Source organism: Pseudophryne corroboree, chromosome 8 (assembly GCF_028390025.1).
Source record: "Pseudophryne corroboree isolate aPseCor3 chromosome 8, aPseCor3.hap2, whole genome shotgun sequence".
NCBI classification, from domain to species: Eukaryota; Metazoa; Chordata; class Amphibia; order Anura; family Myobatrachidae; genus Pseudophryne; species Pseudophryne corroboree.
The window spans coordinates 379,003,426-379,029,714 of record NC_086451.1 but is presented as its reverse complement, the minus strand read 5'-3'; the positions used below and the strand labels follow the sequence as shown (position 1 = coordinate 379,029,714).

The window sequence follows — 26,289 nt, the reverse complement described above, 5'->3', positions numbered from 1 at the left end:
ACTGCACTGGACCAGCTTATATAGCTATGTAGTCAATAGATATAACACTGCACAGTAAGAACTGGATGTATATCACAGGGTAATTGTACTAGAAAACCCTGACTAAATGCACTCTTTCTTAACTAAGTGACAGGTAGAATACTAAAGTGTCATGTAAAGTCACAGCGCTGACTACCAGGCGGCTTTACACAGGAGGATTTGCCCAAGCAGTCCCAGGAACAGTGTAGCTGAGAGAAATGGCGCCCAAACACTGACAGGGAGTGAGGGAGAGACAGATATGCAGCTCCAGGGCGGGAACATTTGCTGGAAATGGCGCCCTGGGGCAGGGGGAGGGGCTCCAGGTCTAAGCCTTATCCCCCTGCTGGCAAAACCACCGTGTACTGCGGGCTACTAGTAAAACGGTTTTAAGGGAAAACCTGACCTGCACCCATGCCCTGGTGATCTAGTGGGATCGCCTGTACTGCCACAGTGTCCACCGCCAGCGCGCGCGGCCCGCCTCCCACTGACCGCGCCGGATCGCGATAAAGTACGGGTCCCACAAGCGGGACCCACTCATCACCTCCCGAAGCGCGGCCACGCGATCCCGGAGAGCCCCCGTCGTGTGTGCCTGACCATAGAAGAAAACCGGAGCCTCCTGCTGTAGTAACCCGGCAACCAGGGCTCGGGAGTGTACAGCGCCGCTGGGGAGAGATGGAGCTGCAGCAGTGAATGTCACAAGACATGTACAAACTGCTGCAGCCCTTGAAGTCTTCACTTTTCTTCTCAAAAAGCTCTTCTTAGGGCTGCCCAGAGCAGCCCCTCTGTTATGTGCCTGCTATCTGCGGCACCAACTACAAAACTGAGCTCCTGTGCAGGGAGGCGGGGTTATAGAGGAGGCGGCGCTATGCATGCATTCTGGGAACAGTCAAAGCTTTTCAGCCTGTTGGTGCCTCGGATCAAGATCCTACTCTACACCCCTATGTCTATTCTTGTGGAGCCCAGTGTACCCCGCAGCAGAAATATAAATGCCCAGTCTGCATAAAATGATTAGAACAGGCTAGGCAGCCCTTGGCATGTGAGGATGTTTTAAGAGGCACCCGTGGGGTCAGTCCCTGTCCTATAACACACAATGGTCCTCCTTTATTAGTACACTAGAACCTCTTCAAACTGGAGCCAAATTGGGGCCTGCATACCCAAGCAAAGCCTGGGCCTCTGGTGAGCGGCGAACCCTGCCACAGTTAGGGGAATACTTATCAAATAATATTTGCAGGAGAAAAAAAACAAATAAATTACTCTAATGCAGCTGGTTGAAAAATTGTTCTAGGGATACCCGTAAATATTAAGAATCCCCCGAATGTACTATGGGGGATCGCAGCAGAAAATGTTACGTACCCATCTTTTACTTTTTAAGTGTTTGTGTGTGTTGTAATGGTGGTGGCACTCTGGAAATACTTTTTGGCTTGTAATATTGAAAGTCTGGCATCCAGGGAAGAAAACATGGTCTACCTCAGGATTAGAAGATGGAGACAAGAGTTATATGGAAGAGTACTCACCAAATCCCCCATATGGCTCATTGTTTTCAGGTTTGGGGCCGATCCCAATTTACATCCACAGGAGTTTCTCAGGTTTCCCCAAACATGCTCTCTGCTGTCATCCCTGGGAAAGACACAAAGATTCAATATCCCATATTTATAGTTCGATCTACAATACACATCAAAGTTTACCAGAAATGGATCCTCAACATGAGATACTGCAGAGAGGTCAGACTGTACTTACCTAGATGTATAAGAGTAGCCAACAAAGGGAAGGTTGACCCCGAGAGGAGAGCTGTCCCCAACATCTGATATGGTCTCCTAAGAGGAACAAGTGGTTTACAACTAGATCACTTCCAAAATTAGTGCTATCAGTTGGGGCTAGCTTCTTAAGCACTGACATATTGTATTGCTATAAGATTAATAGATTAATAGTGTCAGTTAATATAAGTCTGGTCTCAGGTATGTACTTTACACAAAGAGTTCCACAGCACTTGTTCTCTAGTAAAGAATGAAGCCTCAAATGTAGCCCTCTCATATATTGTTACGAACAAGCACCAAGTGCATGCCGTTCTTTACAGTAAAACATCTGTCTCACATGCCGGGTTGTACTGGCTATTAAATATACCATTACATTTGTCAGGTAAGTCTGGTGGGTTCAATGACTGAGGACATACAGTATGTGATATAAAGTGTGTCCTTGAAGCTGTATTTACTTGTAGACAGGGGCGGTACTAATTACCCAGGCTTGTCTGAGGGCCCTGGCGGGAACCCGTAGCAGCTGTGGGGGAGAAATACCTCCCTTTGTGATGGTGCACAGAGAATTTCCATTTTCACACCTCCCAGTTTTGGACACTCCCCTGTATCTTCCAGGCCTGTCGTATGTCTTGGCAGCCCTGCTTTTAGGTCCTCCATACCACGGGTGTGGATCGTTGGATCGACAGTAACTAGGTCGACATTCATTAGGTCGACCACTATTGGTCAACAGTGACTAGGTTGACACATGAAATAGGCCGATAGTCATTAGGTCGACATGGATAAGGTCTTCATGGAAAAAGGTCTACATGAGTTTGTTTGTTTTTTGGGGGGTGTCGTTTGTTTTCTTCGTAAAGTGACCAGGAACCCCAACTAGTGCTCCGTGTCCCTCGCACCGCTCGGCACAGGTTACTATTCCCAATCGTAGTCCATGTGGATCGTAAAGTATGAAAAAGTTCAAAAAAAATGTTTTTTTAAACCCATGTCGACCTTTGCCACGTCGACCTAGTGACCATGTAGACCTAATGCATGTCAACTATTAGTGGTCGACCTAATGAGTGTCGACCTAAAGACCGGATACCCATACCACAGCCCAATACGGTCTACATATAGTTAATCAACATGGATATATGCAGTCTGTGCTAGAAAAACTAAGCATTGCCCTTTCATTTATGGGGAGATGTATCAAGCCATCTAAAAAGAGGCCAGGTCGAGAAGTTGGCCAAAGCAACCAATCAGATTTTAGCTCTCATTTTATAGAATGAGATAAATGATAGCCATCATTGGTTGCTTTGGGCAACTTTTCCATGTATCCTCTTTAAAAGTTTGATACCTTAGCTCTAACTATTAGACTGTATTACGGCATGGCTCATTATGAATTCCATGTGCTGAAGTTCTACATTAGACCTGAAAGATTTTACTTGTTCTCTGAGGTTTCTAAATATAATATGTTGGAAATACAAGCACCAGGAACTAATATATAGGTGCTGAGGTATCTGTCAGGCACTGAATTCCCCCAGGAAAAACTCTGATGTATGAAGATACTCACGCCGCCCCCAGTGATCATTTCTGATAGATGATCTTCAACCACATCAAAATTTGAAGTGTCTGTGGCTCCACCTGACTCCGGAACAAAGGGTGGACTGCAATCCCGCAATCCTTCCCAGTCTATATCAGCAAAGAGTGGGTGCATCTGGAAATCATGGAGTCCGCCAATGCCCAGCCGGGATTCACGCTCACAAATGAGGGATGAGATGAAGTCAGGCGCCTCAGGTGGTATCTCACTCGCTGAGGCGGGAAAGGTAAAGTGTTCCTGGAAAAATATATAATAGTAAGATGACCTTCTCTGTAAGTCCATGTACTGAACTCTTATATATACAGATCTTGGTTGTATTTATGTCATGTACAATAATCTCAGGTCCTGCAGATCTCAAACTAAAGGAAGTCATATATTCTCAGGCCTATCTGTGTAACGCAGTATGGTAAGTGATCTGTATACAGGCCCTGCCTATGTCTCCCGCCAGGTCCTGTCTGTATCCCTCAGCAGAGGAACTCATGTATTCTCAGGTCCGCGTTGTCTTTATTAGCAGAATAAAGGAAATATTTCCAGGTTCTATCCCAGCAGAGGAAGTGAGGAGCTTAAAACATTAAAACAGCCCCAATGTCTCACATAGGGGGAGATATATCAAGCCTTAGAGAGAGATAAAACACCAACCAATCAGCTTCAGTCACTTAACAGGCTGTGCTAGAAAAATTAGTTAAAAGCCGATTGTTCTTTTTCACTCTCCACTTTATCTCTCTATAAGGCTTGATAAATCTCCCCAATAGTGGGAGATTTATCAAAGCTTGGAGAGAGAAAAAGTGAAGATAAATAAAGTACCCACCAATCAGCTCCTAACTGTCATTTGCCAAACATAGCTTGTAAAATGACAGCTAGAATCTGATTGGCTGGTACTTATACAGCAGAGTCACATATACCGTAGCCCAAAGGTCACTCACTTTATAATGAAGTATCTTCCCGTATGTTTCCACAACAGATTCTGCATAAAAGGGAGGGTGCCCAAAGAACATCTCATAAGCACAAGCCCCTATTGACCACCAATCGCATTCCACACCATATGATAAAGTGTGGTCTTCAAGGGATAGCAGGATTTCTGGGGACATGTAGTCAGGAGTACCCACAGCAACAGAGCAGGAAACCTTGGAGAAAAGTGAGAAGTCTTAGGTGAAAAATTGGAATATTGAAGTGGTCAGGAGTCAAGAGTGACATGCAGACTGACTGTACCGTGCCGTCTTCCCGAAGCTTCAGGCAAGAACCAAAGTCCCCGAGATGGATGTGACCTATCCTGTTTAAAAGCATGTTGTCTGGTTTTATGTCCCTGATGGATGAGGAGAGAGTGGGGGAAGAGGAGGGCCATTAATGCATTTGTAACATGTAATAAACCAAATCTTCTCCATAGCTTGTGATTCCCTCACCTGTGGATGTATCCCAGAGAGTGGACAAAGCTGACAGCCATGACCATCTCAGCCAGGTAGAATATGGCCATGAGGGGAGGAAACCCATCTGGGAACTTACTGAGGAGGGAGAGGAGGTCACCTCCCACATAGTAATCCATCACAAGGTACTAGAAAAATAACAAAAAAAACCCTTATTTATCCCCTGATGGGTTAAAGAATGTTATCCGCGCTATTTATATTTAAAAGCAGCTCATTTGGTTCGGTAAGTAAGGTAATTATAAAAAAAGAGCGCTAGGTATATTAAGCATGGCACCTGTAAGAAAAAAAAATTAGTTAAAAACAATTATGTTTACAGCTCCTTGGGAGCGATTGTGGTAGCCAGGAATGAACAAAGTCTTTAGGTTGTTACTGATCCTTACTCACCCTACACGGTGGTGGATAGCGGTATGCCTCAGCCTTTACACGGCGGGCTGTCCGCAACTCCGGGTGTGTTGCCACCTCACTACCGCTGCATCCAGCGGGGAACAGAGAGCAAGGTGATCATGTCAATCGGCGGGCACCTCGGGTCTCTCGGATCGTGGTAGCGTAAGCTTCCTGGCTGCCTTTGTTTGTCTCCAACGCGTTTCATGCATATAACGCACTTTTTCAAGGATGACAATAGTTCCTAATAGGTTATTAGTTAATAGGTTAATAGGTTATTAGTTCCTAATATTTATAGGGAAAAAATAAGAATTTAATTACCGATAATTCTATTTCTCGTAGTCCGTAGTGGATGCTGGGAACTCCGAAAGGACCATGGGGAATAGCGGCTCCGCAGGAGACTGGGCACAAAAGTAAAAGCTTTAGGACTACCTGGTGTGCACTGGCTCCTCCCCCTATGACCCTCCTCCAAGCCTCAGTTAGGATACTGTGCCCGGACGAGCGTACACAATAAGGAAGGATTTTGAATCCCGGGTAAGACTCATACCAGCCACACCAATCACACCGTACAACCTGTGATCTGAACCCAGTTAACAGCATGATAACAGAGGAGCCTCTGAAAAGATGGCTCACAACAATAATAACCCGATTTTTGTAACAATAACTATGTACAAGTATTGCAGACAATCCGCACTTGGGATGGGCGCCCAGCATCCACTACGGACTATGAGAAATAGAATTATCGGTAAGTAAATTCTTATTTTCTCTGACGTCCTAGTGGATGCTGGGAACTCCGAAAGGACCATGGGGATTATACCAAAGCTCCCAAACGGGCGGGAGAGTGCGGATGACTCTGCAGCACCGAATGAGAGAACTCCAGGTCCTCCTCAGCCAGGGTATCAAATTTGTAGAATTTAGCAAACGTGTTTGCCCCTGACCAAGTAGCTGCTCGGCAAAGTTGTTAAGCCGAGACCCCTCGGGCAGCCGCCCAAGATGAGCCCACTTTCCTTGTGGAATGGGCTTTTACAGATTTTGGCTGTGGCAGGCCTGCCACAGAATGTGCAAGCTGAATTGTACTACAAATCCAACGAGCAATAGTCTGCTTAGAAGCAGGAGCACCCAGCTTGTTGGGTGCATACAGGATAAACAGCGAGTCAGATTTTCTGACTCCAGCCGTCCTGGAAACATATATTTTCAGGGCCCTGACTACGTCCAGCAACTTGGAGTCCTCCAAGTCCCTAGTAGCCGCAGGTACCACAATAGGCTGGTTTAAGTGAAACGCTGAAACCACCTTAGGGAGAAATTGAGGACGAGTCCTCAATTCTGCCCTGTCCGTATGAAAAATTAGGTAAGGGCTTTTATAGGATAAAGCCGCCAATTCTGAAACACGCCTGGCTGAAGCCAGGGCTAACAGCATTACCACTTTCCATGTGAGATATTTTAAGTCCACAGTGGTGAGTGGTTCAAACCAATGTGATTTTAGGAACCCCAAAACTACGTTGAGATCCCAAGGTGCCACTGGAGGCACAAAAGGAGGCTGTATATGCAGTACCCCCTTGACAAACGTCTGAACTTCAGGAACTGAAGCCAGTTCTTTCTGGAAGAAAATCGACAGGGCCGAAATTTGAACCTTAATGGACCCTAATTTTAGGCCCATAGACAGTCCTGTTTGCAGGAAATGCAGGAAACGACCCAGTTGAAATTCCTCTGTAGGGGCCTTCCTGGCCTCACACCACGCAACATATTTACGCCAAATACGGTGATAATGTTGCACGGTTACATCCTTCCTGGCTTTGATCAGGGTAGGGATGACTTCATCCGGAATGCCTTTTTCCTTCAGGATCCGGCGTTCAACCGCCATGCCGTCAAACGCAGCCGCGGTAAGTCTTGGAACAGACAGGGTCCCTGCTGGAGCAGGTCCTTTCTTAAAGATAGAGGCCACGGGTCCTCCGTGAGCATCTCTTGAAGTTCCGGGTACCAAGTCCTTCTTGGCCAATCCGGAGCCACGAGTATAGTCCTTACTCCTCTCCTTCTTATGATTCTCAGTACCTTGGGTATGAGAGGCAGAGGAGGGAACACATACACTGACTGGTACACCCACGGTGTTACCAGAGCGTCCACAGCTATTGCCTGAGGGTCCCTTGACCTGGCGCAATATCTGTCTAGTTTTTTTGTTGAGGCGGGACGCCATCATGTCCACCTTTGGTTTTTCCCAACGGTTCACAATCATGTGGAAGACTTCTGGGTGAAGTCCCCACTCCCCCGGGTGGAGGTCGTGTCTGCTGAGGAAGTCTGCTTCCCAGTTGTCCACTCCCGGAATGAACACTGCTGACAGTGCTATCACATGATTTTCCGCCCAGCGAAGAATCCTTGCAACTTCTGCCATTGCCCTCCTGCTTCTTGTGCCGCCCTGTCTGTTTACGTGGGCGACTGCCGTGATGTTGTCCGACTGGATCAACACCGGCTGACCCTGAAGCAGAGGCCTTGCTTGACTTAGGGCATTGTAAATGGCCCTTAGTTCCAGGATATTTATGTGAAATGACGTTTCCATGCTTGACCACAAGCCCTGGAAATTTCTTCCCTGTGTGACTGCTCCCCAGCCTCTCAGGCTGGCATCCGTGGTCACCAGGACCCAGTCCTGAATGCCGAATCTGCGGCCCTCTAGAAGATGAGCACTCTGCAACCACCACAGGAGAGACACCCTTGTCCTTGGAGACAGGGTTATCCGCTGATGCATCTGAAGATGCGATCCGGACCATTTGTCCAGCAGATCCCACTGAAAAGTTCTTGCGTGGAATCTGCCGAATGGAATCGCTTCGTAAGAAGCCACCATTTTTCCCAGGACCCTTGTGCATTGATGCACTGACACTTGGCCTGGTTTTAGGAGGTTCCTGACTAGCTCGGATAACTCCCTGGCTTTCTCCTCCGGGAGAAACACCTTTTTCTGGACTGTGTCCAGAATCATCCCTAGGAACAGCAGACGTGTCTTCGGAATCAGCTGCGATTTTGGAATATTTAGAATCCACCCGTGCTGTCGTAGTACTACTTGAGATAGTGCTACTCCGACCTCTAACTGTTCCCTGGACCTTGCCCTTATCAGGAGATCGTCCAAGTAAGGGATAATTAAGACGCCTTTTCTTCGAAGAAGAATCATCATTTCGGCCATTACCTTGGTAAAGACCCGGGGTGCCGTGGACAATCCAAACGGCAGCGTCTGAAACGGATAGTGACAGTTCTGTACCACAAACCTGAGGTACCCTTGGTGAGAAGGGCAAATTGGGACATGGAGGTAAGCATCCTTGATGTCCAGAGACACCATATAGTCCCCTTCTTCCAGGTTCGCTATCACTGCTCTGAGTGACTCCATCTTGAATTTGAACCTTTGTATGTAAGTGTTCAAGGATTTCAGATTTAAAATAGGTCTCACCGAGCCGTCCGGCTTCGGTACCACAAACAGCGTGGAATAATACCCCTTTCCCTGTTGTAGAAGGGGTACCTTGATTATCACCTGCTGGGAATACAGCTTGTGAATGGCTTCCAATACCGCCTCCCTGTCGGAGGGAGACGTTGGTAAAGCAGACTTCAGGAACCGGCGAGGGGGAGACGTCTCGAATTCCAATTTGTACCCCTGAGATACTACCTGCAGGATCCAGGGGTCCACTTGCAAGTGAGCCCACTGCGCGCTGAAATTTTTGAGACGACCCCCCACCGTACCTGAGTCCGCTTGTAAGGCCCCAGCGTCATGCTGAGGACTTGGCAGAAGCGGGGGAGGGCTTCTGTTCCTGGGAAGAGGCTGCCTGCTGCAGTCTTTTTTCCCCTTCCTCTGCCCCGGGGCAGATATGAGTGGCCTTTTGCCCGCTTGCCCTTATGGGGACGAAAGGACTGAGCCTGAAAAGACGGTGTCTTTTTCTGCTGAGAGGTGACCTGGGGTAAAAAAGTGGATTTCCCAGCCGTTGCCGTGGCCACCAGATCCGATAGACCGACCCCAAATAACTCCTCCCCTTTATACGGCAATACTTCCATATGCCGTTTGGAATCTGCATCACCTGACCACTGTCGCGTCCATAACCCTCTTCTGGCAGAAATGGACAGCGCACTTACTCTTGATGCCAGAGTGCAAATATCCCTCTGTGCATCTCGCATATATAGAAATGCATCCTTTAAATGCTCTATAGTCAATAATATACTGTCCCTGTCCAGGGTATCAATATTTTCAGTCAGGGAATCCGACCAAGCCACCCCAGCACTGCACATCCAGGCTGAGGCGATTGCTGGTCGCAGTATAACACCAGTATGTGTGTATATACTTTTTAGGATATTTTCCAGCTTCCTATCAGCTGGCTCCTTGAGGGCGGCCGTATCAGGAGACGGTAACGCCACTTGTTTTGATAAGCGTGTGAGCGCCTTATCTACCCTAGGGGGTGTTTCCCAACGCGCCCTAACCTCTGGCGGGAAAGGGTATAATGCCAATAATTTTTTAGAAATTAGCAGTTTTTTATCGGGGGAAACCCACGCTTCATCACACACCTCATTTAATTCATCTGATTCAGGAAAAACTACGGGTAGTTTTTTCACACCCCACATAATACCCTTTTTTGTGGTACTTGTAGTATCAGAAATGTTCAAAACCTCCTTCATTGCCGTGATCATGTAACGTGTGGCCCTACTGGAAAACACGTTTGTTTCCTCACCGTCGACACTGGAGTCAGTGTCCGTGTCTGGGTCTGTGTCGACCATCTGAGGTAACGGGCGCTTTAGAGCCCCTGACGGTGTTTGAGACGCCTGGACAGGTAATAACTGATTTGCCGGCTGTCTCATGTCGTCAACAGTCTTTTGTAAAGTGCTGACGCTATCACGTAATTCCTTCCATAAGACCATCCAGTCAGGTGTCGACTCCCTAGGGGGTGACATCACTATTACAGGCAATTGCTCCGCCTCCATACCATTTTCCTCCTCATACATGTCGACACTACGTACCGACACACAGCACACACACAGGGAATGCTCTGATAGAGGACAGGTCCCCACTAGCCCTTTGGGGAGACAGAGGGAGAGTTTGCCAGCACACACCAGAGCGCTATATATATATACAGGGATAACCTTCTATAAGTGTTTTTCCCTTATATAGCTGCTGTATTGATTAATCTGCCAAATTAGTGCCCCCCCTCTCTTGTTTTACCCTGTTTCTGTAGTGCAGGACTGCAGGGGAGAGTCAGGGAGACGTCCTTCCAGCGGAGCTGTGAGGGAAAATGGCGCTTGTGTGCTGAGGAGATAGGCTCCGCCCCCTTCTCGGCGGCCTTTCTCCCGCTTTTTTAAGGAAAAACTGGCCGGGGTTAAATGCATCCATATAGCCCAGGAGCTATATGTGATGTATTTTTCGCCATCTAAGGTGTTTTTATTGCGTCTCAGGGCGCCCCCCCCCAGCGCCCTGCACCCTCAGTGACCGGAGTGTGAAGTGTGCTGAGAGCAATGGCGCACAGCTGCGGTGCTGTGCGCTACCTTATTGAAGACAGGACGTCTTCTGCCGCCGATTTCCCGGACCTCTTCTGTCTTCTGGCTCTGTAAGGGGGCCGGCGGCGCGGCTCTGGGACCCATCCATGGCTGGGCCTGTGATCGTCCCTCTGGAGCTAATGTCCAGTAGCCTAAGAAGCCCAATCCACTCTGCACGCAGGTGAGTTCGCTTCTTCTCCCCTTAGTCCCTCGGTGCAGTGAACCTGTTGCCAGCAGGACTCACTGAAAATAAAAAACCTATACTTAAACTTTTTCACTAAGCAGCTCAGGAGAGCCACCTAGTGTGCACCCTTCTCGTTCGGGCACAAAAATCTAACTGAGGCTTGGAGGAGGGTCATAGGGGGAGGAGCCAGTGCACACCAGGCAGTCCTAAAGCTTTTACTTTTGTGCCCAGTCTCCTGCGGAGCCGCTATTCCCCATGGTCCTTTCGGAGTTCCCAGCATCCACTAGGACGTCAGAGAAACTTTATTGTTTCAGGATAAAAAACCCGGAACTTCCGGTCTGGAAGTACCCGAATTCAGCGGGAATCACATGTTTATGTCCACATTTTTAATTTTGACAAAAATAGGTTATAAAATTTAAATAAGAATATAAAGTTCAAGGTGCCATGCTCTATGTTGCAAAATAAGTAAGTTAGGTTAATGTAAAATTATAAAAATGCATTCAGTTCAATATCTATATTATGACCTTGTGGTTGAAGTGTTTTAAGTTCAAAGAGCCATCTTCTTTCAGTCTTTTTATTTCTGTGACAGTGTCTCCTCCTCTCCAGTTCCTTTTAACTTTCTGTATTATAGTGAATTTTAATCCTACAGCATTTTTGTTATGTGTCTGCCAAGAAGTGATTTGATAGGCTATGTGTGGTCAAGCCTCTCTTTATGTTATATATGCGCTCGGCGAATCTCATCTTCGCTTTCCTTTTCGTTTGTCCCACGTATTGGAGACCACATGGACATTTTGCTAGGTAGATCACCTCCTCTGTGTCACATGTCAAATTGTCCTTTATTGCGTACATTTTTCCAGTAGTATTTGATTTTAAATTGGTAATGGCTTTAGTTGATTGTTCTTTATTGTTTTTGCACGATTTGTAATTTAGACACTTGTAGTATCCTTTTGTCACTGATGATGTTGTAGGGGCATCAGTTACTGATAGAAAGCTGGATACTAGTTCTTGCTTAAGATTTTTCGCGTAGCGATAAATGATCTGTGGTTGTTCTCTGATTAATGGCTTCAAAACTTCATCTAAATGTAGCACGTGCCAGTGTTTTCAGACAATATTTTCTATGGCTCTTGTGTTACTATTAAAGGCGGCAACACACCCGGAGCTACGGACAGGCGTGTAAAGGCTGACGAATACCGCAATCCACTACCAGTTAAGGCCCATACACACTGGTATTTTGGTGTGTTGAGCTGCTTTCAGCTCAAAACCGCCCAGTGTGTATGCCCCGGCGATGAGCGCTTCATTGGGGGCGGCCAACGTTCATCTGCTGGTATTACCAGCAGATGAACGGCGGGGTGAACGGCTTTCCATAGCGTCCTTCTACGGAAAGCCCTTCACCCCTGCTGACATCGCTGGGCACGGGGGAAAATCAGTGTGTATGCACTGTGCGATTTTCAGCCCAGAGATGTCAGCGATCACAAAAACGCCCAGTGTGTACGCACCTTAAGGGTCAGTAACAACCTAAATACTTTGTTCATCCCTGACTGCTACAATCGCTCCCAAGAAGCTGTAAACATAATTGTTTTTAACTAATTGATTTTTTCTTGCAGGTGCCATGCTTAATATACCTAGTACTCTTTTTGTATATATCCTCTGCTGAAATCAGTAGATCCCAACATAACATTCCTACTTCTGAGTAAGATGAAAGACACCCATGTATAAAAGGACATACTACCAAGCTTTGCATTGGTCTCTCTGCAACCCTAATGGACAGACTACCTTTTCTTCTCTAAATCCGTCATCCTGTGAGAATAAAGTACTGACCATCTGTCCTGCATCCTGCAATCTACTGTAGAACCAATAACAAAGCTCCCCACCCTCCCGTTATGCCTGGTGTCATGGTGTATTAGTACAAACAGTAGGACAAACTTACAAGATAATTGTCATCTTGAAAAGCAAAGTGCAACTGTGTTATCCACCTCTTGTCTCCATTCACCAGAACGTCTCGCTCTTCTCTGTAGCAGGCCACCTGCACAAAGAACAGACATGAACAACATGTGACCTTGCTCATTCTCTTCCATTGGTCTGTGCTGTCTCCCATTACTCCCCACACACCATCCCTCTATTTGTCCTCTCCTCTCACATCTGATCTTTTCAGGAGGTCCCATTTGTTCATTATCTTCAGGGCATAAACTTGAGCGTTGCTTTTCTTCCGCACTACAGCAACCTGAAGACAAGAAATGAGTACATGGCTGAGCTACAGAACCAAACACCTGGCCTTATCCACTGATGAAGTATGAACTGAACTGTACTGCTATGTCCACATATTTCTCCTCAGCATCTACTCTGGAAAGCTAGGACCAAGACATCTACTAAAGAAAGGAGGAAGAGCCCTGATATTACCTTATACATCAAAGCTGTCAAAGCCAGGGACAATGCTGACTTTACACACGGGGTTTGTAAATTCAATCAATAATGGAATGTGGGTATTCCAAATTTGCACAACCTGAAGCTGCCAGAGAAGGGAAAATCTCCAGAGATTATCCTCAAACCCCATGTAAATACACAAACAGAGAAAAGGTGAGTAATCCCTTTAGTGGTGTTACCAATGAAAGTCAATGACTAATACGTCCCTTATAACAATGATGTTCCACTTCTTCAGAAATAATCTGGTCCAAAACAAAAAGTTAATTCAATAAATCTCCAATTTCTCCTCATCATGTTTCAATAGACGACTCTCCCAAATATATTTTAGCGCTCTCCCAGTCTCATAAAATATATAGAATAGAAAAAAAATGCATAGTATAATACTTTTTGAAAACATAAAAACACATACAACATACACAGACATAAAAAGATTTTCTTAATACAAAGGTTCCATATATTTAATGAGACTGTCAGTGACTGACAGAATGCAGCTGTTTTGGGGTGGGGAGGGGCGGTGACTGCCGCTGTTTCCCAAAAGGGAGGCTTATGTCACCCCATGGATCATGCAGCCAGCCAATGGTGTCGTAGGTGATCCAATGCTGGTTCCGAGGACGTAGCATGGATCACCAATTCATGCAGGAGGCGTATACTTATATTAGACTATATTAGTGTTATCGCTGCTGCTTCCAAAGAAGTAATAGCGATGTATTCTCCAACCACATCTGAATCAGGCCCACTGTTCACACGACAGCCACGGGTCTTATAATGTCTAATTAGATACTATTAAAGGCTGAGCAAGTGTACCTCATGCTGACAACATCATTTGAGGACCACACTACCCATCAAGGTCAGTTTAGTTGACTATAATGCCATTTGTTTGCATATAAAGGGCAGGTATTGTGACCAGTGGTCTCCTGACCCATCCCTTCTTCATGCTCGGAATACATAACGAAAAATATACATATTATTTGGACTCATTTTCTCAGGAATGTGAGTTAGCCATAAGGATCATTAACATGGTGACACGAGTGATGTATTTTATTACGTTAAATGGTTTACCTATATTAAATCTAGCAGAATGGCTACTCCCATTTATACTAAGGGGGATTTCAATTAGCTCTGAAAATGTTTCGGACGTGAGAATCAGGTTTTTTTTCCGCTATTTAAAAAAAATATTTTATACTGTATTTTTTTTTCTGGGGAATTCAATTGCTCCCCGTTTTTTGAGAATGACAAAATGTAAAATTTTTGTACGAAAACACGTAGGATCTGGGATATGTTCCCGGACCTATATGTTTTCGTGGCTGCGATCGTGAAAATGGTGCATTTTATCAGAGGGGTTTTTCCGCCTGCCCCAGCCAGGTGAAAAAACTCACTGATGAATGCACGCTTCGGGGCTAATTGGATAGCCTAAAGCGGGTCAGTTAGCGGCTAATTGAGTATCCTCCTTAGCATATGAGAAAGTAACTATTGCTTTCTGTACAGAATAACTTATAGTCATATTTTGGTTACAGATTTTTCAGATAAAAATTAGAGACACATTCTTCAGATGAAGCGCACGGCATGTTAATGTGCTGTGCATGCAATGATTAGACCGGCGTAGTTTCTGAATGAATACGGCACAGAAAAACAACTATATCTAATTTTAAACTGTGAGTCTCTATACAGTTTGTTCACTTGAGTCATTTTGGTGGCAAATATTCAAAACACGCCCCAACTGGATGGCTAATATGTAATACAGCCCCAAGCTCATGGCAAAGTACACAAAGCAGCAGGTCTGCACTTGTGAGCAGTCAGTTAAGCCCAGGCCTTGGGTGACAGAACTGCAGGGTGCTCCTCATTTCAGCATCTTACCACACTGTTATCTTATGTGTGCCTGTCAGCATTAAAAAACACAATGATCATTTTTAATTAGGTGTATGATCTCTAACAGTAACTACTTACTGTCTTGTGATTGCTTATTCTTCTATATAGCCGAGAATTGGAGGAGGTTGGGGCCATGAAACTGGGGAAAGTGGCTGCCTGGGTGCCGGGGCACAAAGAGGGGTTTGGGGTGGGAATAGATTACCAGAGCAAGGTTTGATTGGGTGGCTCGGACCAGCCAAGAAAGCAGGAGAGCACACCCCTACTCCTCCCTCTGCGCATGCTCAATCTTTAAAGTGAATCTCTTTGCAAGCTCCACCCCTGTTATTGGCCACACCCCTCTGTATTGATAGGGGCCACTAGATGTAAGGGCGGCCCTGCTGGAGAGACTGATTAGAAAGGGATACCTGTCTAACTGGAATACAGGTAAATTCAAGGATTGAGCAGAAGGACAAAAGGTTTGATTGATCTTAATTTTTAAGTAGGAATACAGACGGGGGAAAGCAGGTGGTGTCAGAACAGCTGCAGCAATTAGCCCGAGAGGAGCAAAACAATCTGATGGGTACTTATACAGCATATGCCACACTTATAACTAGGAATACTTTCAGACCTCAGTCCAATGGCTAGTATATAATACTGTTCCCATTATGTTGGCTATTATAAAATATAGACACCAATCTAATTTATAGTGTAGAAAGGAGACCCCAGGGCTAGCATTCAAAACATATGACAATGCTGGTGGCTATGGGCCTAATTCATGTTTGTACGTTAATGCATTAGCAAGTGCAATTGTCTAGGCCAGTGGTTCCCAACCTCGGCCCTCAAGTACCCCTAACAGTTCATGTTTTCCAGGTCTCCTCACAGGACTGAAAGTGAAATAATTAGCTCCACCTGTGGGTCTTTTATAATGCGTCAGTGAGTAAAATACAACTGCTAGGTTACCTGGAAAATATGAACTGCAGGGGGTACTTGAGGACTGAGGTTGAGAACCACTGGTCTAGGCTACGGAATTGACAATTTTAGCAATTGAAGCTGTGCCCTGAAATGGAAAGAGACCCCCACCGGTACCATCGCAAACTCATTTGCAACAGTGTACACATTTGCAGCGTATATATGCAGAAACGAGGAACACATACATTATATATATATATATATATTGGAAAAAGCGAATAAGATCAGAGCGACCATAGGTGGTAAATACTCTAGGAGACTAAAAGAGTTTCTTTTAAAACCAATGCAGGGTTTATTTACAACGAACGTTTAAGAAAATTGGACATAAAAAGGCAACATACAAGAATGCTTTTTAAAAAAACGTTACAAAATCTTTAAAAAACATTCCAAATGTCATGTAAAAGACAAGAATAAAAATGGTGCTAAAAATTCATGCACTAAAAAATGAGAAACATTAGAAACAACTGTGTGTCTAAAATTATGTAAAGAAATATATATATATATATAAAAATTCTGTATAAAGAAAAAGCAGCTTAACTGAGGATTTCAATAGTAGCAGGAATCATCCAACGCGTTTCGTCTGGTCTGACTTCATCAAGGGGTAATTTGATGAAGTCAGACCAGACGAAACGCGTTTGATGATTCCTGCTACTATTGAAATCCTCAGTTAAGCTGCTTTTTCTTTATAAGGAATTTTTATATATATATATTTCTTTACATTATTTTAGACACACAGTTGTTTCTAATGTTTCTCATTTTTTAGTGCATGAATTTTTAGCACCATTTTTATTCTTGTCTTTTACATGACCTTTGGAATGTTTTTTAAAGATTTTGTAACGGTTTTTTAAAAAGCATTCTTGTATGTTGCCTTTTTATGTCCAATTTTCTTAAACATTCGTTGTAAATAAACCCCGCATTGGTTTTAAAAGAAACTCTTTTAGTCTCCTAGAGTATTTACCACCTATGGTCGCTCTGATCTTATTCGCTTTTTCCAATTTTTATCTATCCTGCACACGTACAAGTGCAGGTTTTACCTAAGATCCAGCAGACGCCCCATAAAGAAAGGGGAGTGGCATATAGGGACTAGATATTCCACTGGGGTACACTTATAACCGACATACTGTAAAAAATTATTTTCTACTGTATTTTTTGGCGCTGTTAGTTCACTATATATATATATATATATATATATATATACACACGAAATTGAGCGGCACTCCCAGGACTTATAATGAAAAACGGGTCCTCAGCCCATCAGTAGTTTGCAACGTTTCCGTAATTTTATTTCAACCGTCGTCAGGCATCATGCCTGACGACGGTTGAAATAAAATTACCGAAACGTTGCAAACTACTGATGGGCTGAGGACCAGTTTTTCATTATAAGTCCTGGGAGTGCCGCTCAATTTCGTATGTTTGTACAGTGGGTTGCTCTGCATGAGAAGGCACCGGGCATTATATCGACATAGTCTGGAGTGCCGACTGCTTGGACATTGACATATATATATATATATATATTGCAGATCCAAATGGCCCGGCCCTCCGGTTACCCTTCCAGGTGTAATTGTGCTCTGGTGCTCTCCTAAGGGGATTGCACCCCTATCTATGCAGAGATTTGGAGAGAGGCGGCACTCAGGAGGCTGGAAACAGTTTAAAAGTCACCACAAAAACGTGCTTTAATCCAGCTATGTTTCGGGGCTCATGACCCCTTTCTCAGGACATGTCCTGAGGAAGGGGTCATGAGCCCCGAAATGTAAATAGATTAAGGCACATTTTTGTGGTGACTTTTAAACTGTATCCAGCCTCCTGAGTGCCGCCTCTCTCCAAATCAATCTCTCTCTCTCTCTCTATATATATTATTTTCATTTATTCTCAAAACTATAGTTATAGTGTAAGAGCAATCTTCTCATACCAAGGTTAAACATTACAGAGAGATTAGTCATTAGGGTAGAGATCTCCACATACCATGCACAGTCCTTACCTCACTGAAAGCTCCTCGTCCAATCACCTTTAGGATGTCAAAATCACTTCTCTTCATCCTCTGTTCCCGTAAACTGTCGATTAATGGCTCAGCTGCCAACCGACAAATGCACATGTTACCTACACACAGTGTGGAGAGCAGTGTCCTATATAGAACAGTATATGTTATGTACCTAGAGCAATGATTCCTTATCAGTGGGTTGGCGAACATAATGTAAGCATGGTATGTTCTAGTGAAAATATTCATGAGTCATATAGGTCACAAAATAAAGAGCAATTGGAAAATGTATTTATAACCGTGAGATGTTTTACATTATGAAGCCTCAAACTACAATTTATTGTTTGTACTAACAGGGTTGGCCTTCATAGGGCTTCAACGTAATTAGGGCACCAAACTCATCTAGTAAACTCTCTTAGGTGTACCTAACACCTAAACAAACTAGATGCATCCAAAATGTGGGCTGAGGCAATAATTAGCCTGAATTCACCAGGAAAGTTTTGCCTCATGCCTCAGTTGTGCCTTATTAATTCCTAATTAATTATTTACCTGCATTCTTAGAAATATTACTTCAGCTTACAAAATGGCTGCCTCCACTCTGTGCAGGTGACCTGCTCAAGTTTCTATGAACAATGGATGACACTTGGGGCCTAATTCAGACCTGATCACAGCAGCAAATTTGTTAGGTAATGGGCAAACCCATGTGCACTGCAGGGGGGTGGGGGCAGATATAACATGTGCAGAGAGAGTTAGATTTGGGTGGGGTGTGTTCAAACTGAAAAATAAAATTGCAGTGTAAAAATAGGATTTTAATTACCTACCGGTAAATTCTTTTCTCGTAGTCCGTAGGGGATATTGGGAATCCATTTAGTACCATGGGGTATAAACGGGTCCACTAGGTGCCATGGGCACTATAGAAGTTTGATTAGGTGTGCTGGCTCCTCCCTCTATGCCCCTCCTACCAGACTCAGTCTAGGAAACTGTGCCCGAGGAGATGGACATACTTTGAGAGAAGGGTATAGAAAAGGAAAGTGGTGAGATTTTGAAGCAGCACAACCATAACAAAAGGAAAGCCATGCTAAACAAACAACATTACTTAACCAAGTAACAGTGCAGGGAGAACGAAGCACCGGGCGGGCGCCCAGTATCCCCTATGGACTATGAGAAAAGGATTTACTGGTAGGTAATTAAAACCCTATTTTCTCTTACGTCCTAGGGGATACTGGGAATCCATTTAGTACCATAGGGAAGTACCAAAGCGGGTGGGAGAGTGCGGAGGTTTCTGCAGAACTGATTGACCAAACTGAAGGTCCTCAGAGGCCCAAGTATCGAACTTGTAAAACTTAGCAAACGTGTTCGAACCTGACCAAGTATCTGCTCGGCAGAGCTGTAAAGACGAGAGAGCCCGGGCAGCCGCCCAAGAAGAACCCACCGACCTAGTAGAGTGGGCCTATACAGATTTTGTAACCGGCACGCCTGGCGTGGAATAAGCATGCTGGATAGTGAGCCTGATCCAGCGTGCAATTGACCGCTTTGAAGCAGGACATCCAATTTTATTGGGATCATAGAGAACGAACAGCGAGTCTGATTTCCTGTGACGAGCTGTTCTCTTACATACACCTTCAAAGCCCTCACATCATCCAAAGACGTTGAAGTCGCAGATGTGTCAATACAACAATAAGTTGGTTTATGTGAAGCGCGGACCCCTCCTTAGGAAGAAATTGCAGACGAGTCCTGAGTTCAGCTCTGTCCTCATGGAAAATTAGGTAGGGGCTCTTGTAGGACAACGCCCCCAACTCCGATACACATCTTGCTGAAGCCAAGGCCAACAGTGTGACGGTCTTCCACGTAAGGTACTTTACGTCTACCTCCTGTAACAGTTCATACCAGTCTGATTGGAGGAACTGCAGCACCAAGTTGAGATCCCAAAGTGCCGTGGGAGGCACAAAGGGAGGTTTGATGTGCAGAACACCTTTCAAGAACGTCTGGACCTCAGGGAGGTGACAATGCTAAATTCCTTTGTCGTATAAACAACCCCTTATGAAGCTAAGAACACTGTACGCTGTTTACTTAAGAAGTACCGTAATGGTACGCTAGTTGCGTAACGATCGCTCAGCCGTAGGCGAGACGCTCAAGCGTCACGTTCGCTCACGGCCCAGGGATCACAGGACACGTTATTGGTTATGTCTAGGGTAATGATTCGCTATGGCGTAGCTTACGCTCGAGACCACGAGGAGGTCACCAGCGATGCAGACGCTCACAACACTATACCTTTATGATAAAACCTTATACCAATGAAATACACTGAATACCTTAATGTGAGTACAGGGTGTAAGTGCAACCTTGTGTAACCTGACTAACTACAAAGCTGCTTGAGCGTCACCGACGCTCAAGTGAACACTTAACACTATAGAAAATACACAGATACTGGTTTAGGTTCCAAAGCCTATTAACTGTATTATCTCTAATATACTTGTAAAAGGGGATGACAGTACAAATGATACACTACAATATAACAGAGACTTCCTAACCACAGAACTAAACAATAAATACAAAAAGACAATACTACACTGACCTAAATGCAATACAATACAATCTAATACAATACAATACTAGCCTAGTCTAGGGGAGATATGAGAGAACAGAACAGAGAGAGAGAGAGAGAGAGAGAGATGAGATGAGAGAAATTGGCTCACAGAAAGACAATGATAACGGAGAGAAACTTACGCACAAGGGGAAACGATCGCATGCGCCTGGACATCCAGCTCCCGGCTATCAGCAGATAACCGTTGATGAGAGAGTGAGAGCTGGATGTGGTCGGCCTGCCTATTTATGCCCCACACACAATGCAATCTCCTGGTCCTACAATCCCATTGTCCATTGGCCGAAGGAATTCGGCCCTGTATCATAACAAAAGGTCATAGGGTGATTCATACAGGTGGGCTGTGACGATTTCCAACAGCTCAGGTGGGTGGGAAACTGGGTTTCCCGCCGCATACCTGAGTATGTGTAATTAATAGAAATGGACATAAACTTCTTATGTCCATAACTATTCGCACGAGCGATTAATACGCTCCAAACCAACACCGGAATATTGCTAATTAAATACTCTTCCGATGGGTACCAAACACTGCTGTATGATTCCTGTTAGACCCTTTGTACGATATAAAGAGGGATTCCTCAGCTCTGGGACATTGTATTTTAACCAAACTTTCAGAATCTATCAAAGGGACCATGATCTATAAACTACATTAATTGTGAACATTTGTAACGAATGAGTCGCACGCTACGACTACATAAACTCTACCGTAAATACGCATACCGCGCCTGCGAGTGCACGTTATTGCGGGTATGCGAATCCACGGGAGAGCGCATGCACGCGCAGCGCGGACCAGTGTGCGGTGCAAATATGGCAACGTGCATTGAGACATTTTTTCTGACTTTGACAGTCCACCCTTTGGCAGTCAATAATAACTGCCACAAAACATTTAAGGAGAAAAATGTAAGTCAGGGGTTAATTGATTTCCATGGTTGGGTAGGGGAGGAGAGAGGAGAAGGTGTGAAGAGGGTATGACCTAGTGAGATAGCAGAAGCATGTGTGTATGAATCCATGTTTGGGGGGTCATGTATCATCGTGCCGTACGTGTTGTAAATCAAGCTTCGAGGTATTGCGAAGTATACATTTGAATTCCTTCTTATCCTGTGGCACAGGTCTGTGGATGGGCTGTCAAACTTTACCGAGCTCATTTCGGATGTGGTTGTAACAAAATGGGGATGCACATTTTAGTTGATGATACATGAATGGGGGAGGTATGTGGTTGCTGATATCTGTGCCTGTATTCCCTATCGTCTATGTGTGTCGCTACCTGAGGGTTGTAGAGATGAAGATAAAGAACACTTACGAAAAATGCAATGATATTCTATGTCAGGGAAATGTACATCTGTCGTCGAAGTTGTGTTCGGTATCTGTTGAGAGTCGTCTTCTTTGCGCTGTTTTGCTCCTTAGGCATGAGCAACAAGCTTTGTCAGTGCCATCAGATTTACAAAAATGTTGGGCTAGCGTGAGTTTAAAAATACTAGGGAAACTGGGGATCCATGGCAAAGTTCATCAAGTGTCCATATTTAAAGTTGTCAAATCTTCTTCTTTGGTGCTTGTCTGTTGTCTGTATACATCTCGTCTCGTCAGCTTCCTCGTCCAAGGGGGTCTTTGTATCTTGGAGAAAAGCAGAAAAACAGGTGAAAGAAACGGACCGTATAATCGCATTTTCATCACATTCTGGTTTCTATCATTGGGTCATAAATCAAATCCAGGTTTATTACAGTTTCCTCACTCCTCAAGCTCATCACTTTTGTACTTTGTTTGCACCTCATTAAAGCCTGCCCGCATCTAAATATCAATCCAATCGATATAACGACACCCAAGATACATAGTAGAAACTTTCCAACATCCATTATGACTCCTTGAGCCCAGTCTCCTAAACCGGAGAACCAATTTCGCGGGTTCAACCATGACACCCAACCAGTCAGCTCATTACCTACAGCAGCAAGGGTGAGATTGTGTTTTCGACGAAATTCCCACTTCAATTGGAGAATATCGTCCATCTTTTGGTCTATGACCTCTACCGGATCCTCGGTGCTATTTGTGATATACGTGCAACACTTTATGCCGTACTGTGTTGCCAATGTAACACAATATCCGCCTGTTACTGCTGTAAGATAATTAAGAACCATCCTATGCTGAACTAGTTCTGTTTTATAAGCTTGAAGTTCTCTTCCAGTGTATCTAAACGTGTCATCATACATTTCAGTGATATTATCTAACAAATGGGCGAGTGCGGAAATGTATCTATAATTCATCACACCTCGAGCGGTGCGAGTGAAATCTAACGCTACCAGAACCTGAATCCCGGTGGATTCATGGATAAGATCAGAGGCCGGATGCTCTAACCTTTCTGACAGTTGTCTTTTAACCCGGTGCTCGTAGTGAGTGTGAGTATAAGGAGCTTGGGCACCACGGTGTATGTCCTTCATTTTGTCATGTGTAACAGTCATCACTTCAGGCAATACTTTTCCAATATAACACAATCCTTCAGAGTTTGGGGCTAGCCATTTGTACGCCTTTGCTTGTTGGTTTGGTTGATCTTGGAAAACCACGCCTCCATCATCATAATCGGAACCCATTCCAGAACCTCTCTCGACCTCTATGGTACTCTCGCCGGAACAGACTGCTCTGGTCAACATCATGGTTAACATCAAAATCCGGATCACAGTCTCTTGGGGCAAGTCCATCTTTGAGGAGGAAAAAAGAAGAAATTTGTAAATGGGGTATAAGAAAATCAGTTTGAGGGGGAGAGAACTCGTTACGATAATAAGTTCTCTCGTCTTGTTGTTCTTCTTGTTCTGCTGTCCTCTCAAAGGTGTTGTCTCTCAGTCTTCAAACGAACATTCTGGTGATGCAATATTCCTTCCTAACCGGCGATCTTTCTGTAAGGAGCAAAAATCTGGCATTACCATTGGTCCAACTGAGGGGTGACATACCATCTTTAAACCATGAAAACATGAGTGAGAAGAGAGAGACAACAAAAAAACAAAAGAGATAGAGAACAATTCATATGCATATATATATTACATAACTCGACATTAACCATCAATAGGAAAAGAGAAACAAAGCATTTTTAAACATTGTCAACATTAAGAAAACATTGTCAGACTATTTGGCTGTCGTATCTACGTGTCTAATGGTTTCCTTGAGCAGTCCCTCCCCACCAGCACTTGCATTATTCCACTGTCTGTATCTGGCCAGAATACATTGTGGTGGATAGGTCATGCTGGGGTTTGGTAGACTTCTGCAAGGACCAAGCGAATATGCAATGTTTGAATTCTTACCAATAATCGTCAGAGATGGGGATAGAGAGAGAAAGAAAAAACATTTTTCACAAATACATTTACAACGTTTAACCTGGTCATTCCTGTGTCTTCAGTGAATGACCTCCCAATTTACTAACCGTTACCTCAGGCTTACCATCAGTCCTAATGATCACCTTTCCTAACTATATGATCCTTGATTATAATGGTGTGTATTGTAATTTTGCTCATTTCTTGGTCTAGGGGGTCTAACTTCATGTGGGTTATTACAGTTGCTAGCATAATGCCCTTCTCTCCTACAATGGTAACAAATCCTGGGCTCCCTCCACGTGTCAATGACCTGAGGTTTTGGTTGATTTGATGCCTCCTCAAACGCTCGGATGCTCATCATCATCAATCGTTTCCCCTGTACTTCCCTGGTTCCTTGGATACCATGATTATGTCGTTGTCTTTCTCTTGATCTACAATCTCTTGCAATGTGTCCCTTTTTATGACAATGGTAACAGACTACCATATCTGGGTTTCTCGCAGGGGTGTGGGGCTTTTGTTGGGGTGGTCTTGTGGTTTGGGCCTGTATATTTGCTGCCATTAACTTATCTCTTTGTGACTCTCTGTACCTGGTGATATTCTGGTCATGATTAATGACGGCCTCTCTTAGTGCGGCCACCGAGATCTCTCTCCAGTTTGGGTTGGTGGTCTGTACCCTTGTTTTTAATTCATCCTTTAAACCATTCATTAATACCTTAACCGCTATTCCTTTATGTTGTGCATTTGTCTTGATGTCTGCGATCCCAGTGTTTCTAGCCATTATTTGCAGTGCTCGATTGAAATAATTAGAAACATTTTCCTTTTCGTTTTGCCTTATGGAGAAAATTTCACTCCACTTGACAGTGGTTGGGAAATATATTCCTAACTGTCGGTTAATCTGCCTAATACATTCCTGATTGTGTTCCTCCATACAGGGTACCTCCATGTTTAATTTACAATCAGCAATGAATTTTTCAGGGTCAACCCTGGAGGGCAAACATGCCCTCAGCACTGTCCGCCACTCTTTGTTGGTGGGTTCTGTGGCGTTTCCTAGTTCTTTAATAAACCTTTGACATTTGGCTAGATTTTTCCCAGGATCAGGAAATTCGGACATAATTGATCTCAATTCGGTCCGGGACAAGAGACAGCGCATTGCACTGTCCTTGACGGGAATGATTCCCTGATCGTCAGTCTTCCCATTGGGGACTGAGATCACCCTGGCCAGATCGAGCTCAGTTACATCATCTTGTGTTGGTCTTACAATATGGGGTACATCTGTTTGTGCGTGATATGAAACATTGTACGTACCTGTGGACACGACCTCACCTGACCCTCTGTTAGGGGGTTCGATTATTGCCTTTACCAATTTGGTCGTGTCCACCTGGATGTCTTGTAGGATGGCTTCTGGAAGAGGTGCCGACATCGTTCTGGGCTCACTTTCTTGTTTGTATTCCTGAGGGAGGTTTGACATGGGGTGCAGCTTGCACAGGTTAATAGTTGTACATTCAACAGTATTACAATAATCATGGTTACATTTATTACACTTATCCTTATAATCTATATTACAGTTGCTAAGAGCGTTTTTATTGTTCCACTTTTGTGCTTTTCTCTCCGCAATCAACTCCTCTCCTGCTGCCATATCTCTCCTCTCAAGATAAGAGTCAGAAAAGTCAATAGACTCTTTTTGTAATTCACTTTCCTGTTGCCATAACTAAATATTCATAATGTTTATTTTGTCTCTTCGTTGGTTCAATGAGACTTATCCTCCTCCTTAAATTTTGTAACACTACTGGACTGAAGCTACCTATTCTTGGGAATTTGTCCCTGTCTTGTACAGTCATTCTCTCCCATTCATCACATAAAACTTCAGCGTGATTTCCATATTTCTTACACATCACATATCGTGCCGACCCGATGGATCGGTTCTCTGAATCAACCCGAACCGAGGTTGATCGCCCCCTACCTGAACAAATGGCCCCCATAATCTGCAGGCGTTGCCTATTCCTCCTTGAATATCAAGGCTTTCAGCGAACCCTTACAAACAAACCAAGATGTCCTTGGGCAGGCCGGCGGTGGTGGTTTATCAAGTACCCCACTTACTTCTCGCCCACGTTGGCCTGTGCTGCAATCACTGTAGCCAGAGCTGCTGTACCCAACTTAGGGCCCCTGTGAACCTTTATTTACTGGGGCGTGCTGGACCTACCAGTCCCCAGTAAGTATCGGTTGTTGGATAGTTCCCGAGTGACCAGCGAACTTCCCTTCCAAAAATAAAAAATTACACAAATCACGTCAGAATGTACAAATAGCGTTTGTGACCACTTTACTCTAATGGTATTAGGTCAGATTACTAACTACTGCACACAATTACG

General features: G+C 44.5%; 1 protein-coding gene across 4 annotated transcripts in view; it reads right to left on the bottom strand.

The window, feature by feature from the left end:
• Positions 1-26,289, bottom strand: part of DMPK (DM1 protein kinase) — a 61,685-nt gene that overhangs the window by 21,177 nt on the left and 14,219 nt on the right. For 3 of the 4 annotated variants that reach the window (XM_063937607.1, XM_063937608.1, XM_063937609.1), the window contains exons 3-11: positions 18,032-18,123; positions 12,956-13,039; positions 12,746-12,841; positions 4,743-4,891; positions 4,552-4,645; positions 4,266-4,466; positions 3,316-3,579; positions 1,756-1,832; positions 1,533-1,635 (exon numbers count right to left, since the gene is read on the bottom strand). In XM_063937607.1, the coding sequence (XP_063793677.1) occupies positions 1,533-1,635; positions 1,756-1,832; positions 3,316-3,579; positions 4,266-4,466; positions 4,552-4,645; positions 4,743-4,891; positions 12,746-12,841; positions 12,956-13,039; positions 18,032-18,123 (1,160 nt within the window). Of the gene's footprint in view, positions 1-1,532; positions 1,636-1,755; positions 1,833-3,315; positions 3,580-4,265; positions 4,467-4,551; positions 4,646-4,742; positions 4,892-12,745; positions 12,842-12,927; positions 13,040-18,031; positions 18,124-26,289 lie in introns of those variants that run through there. The other variant, XM_063937610.1, reaches the window with a different exon arrangement.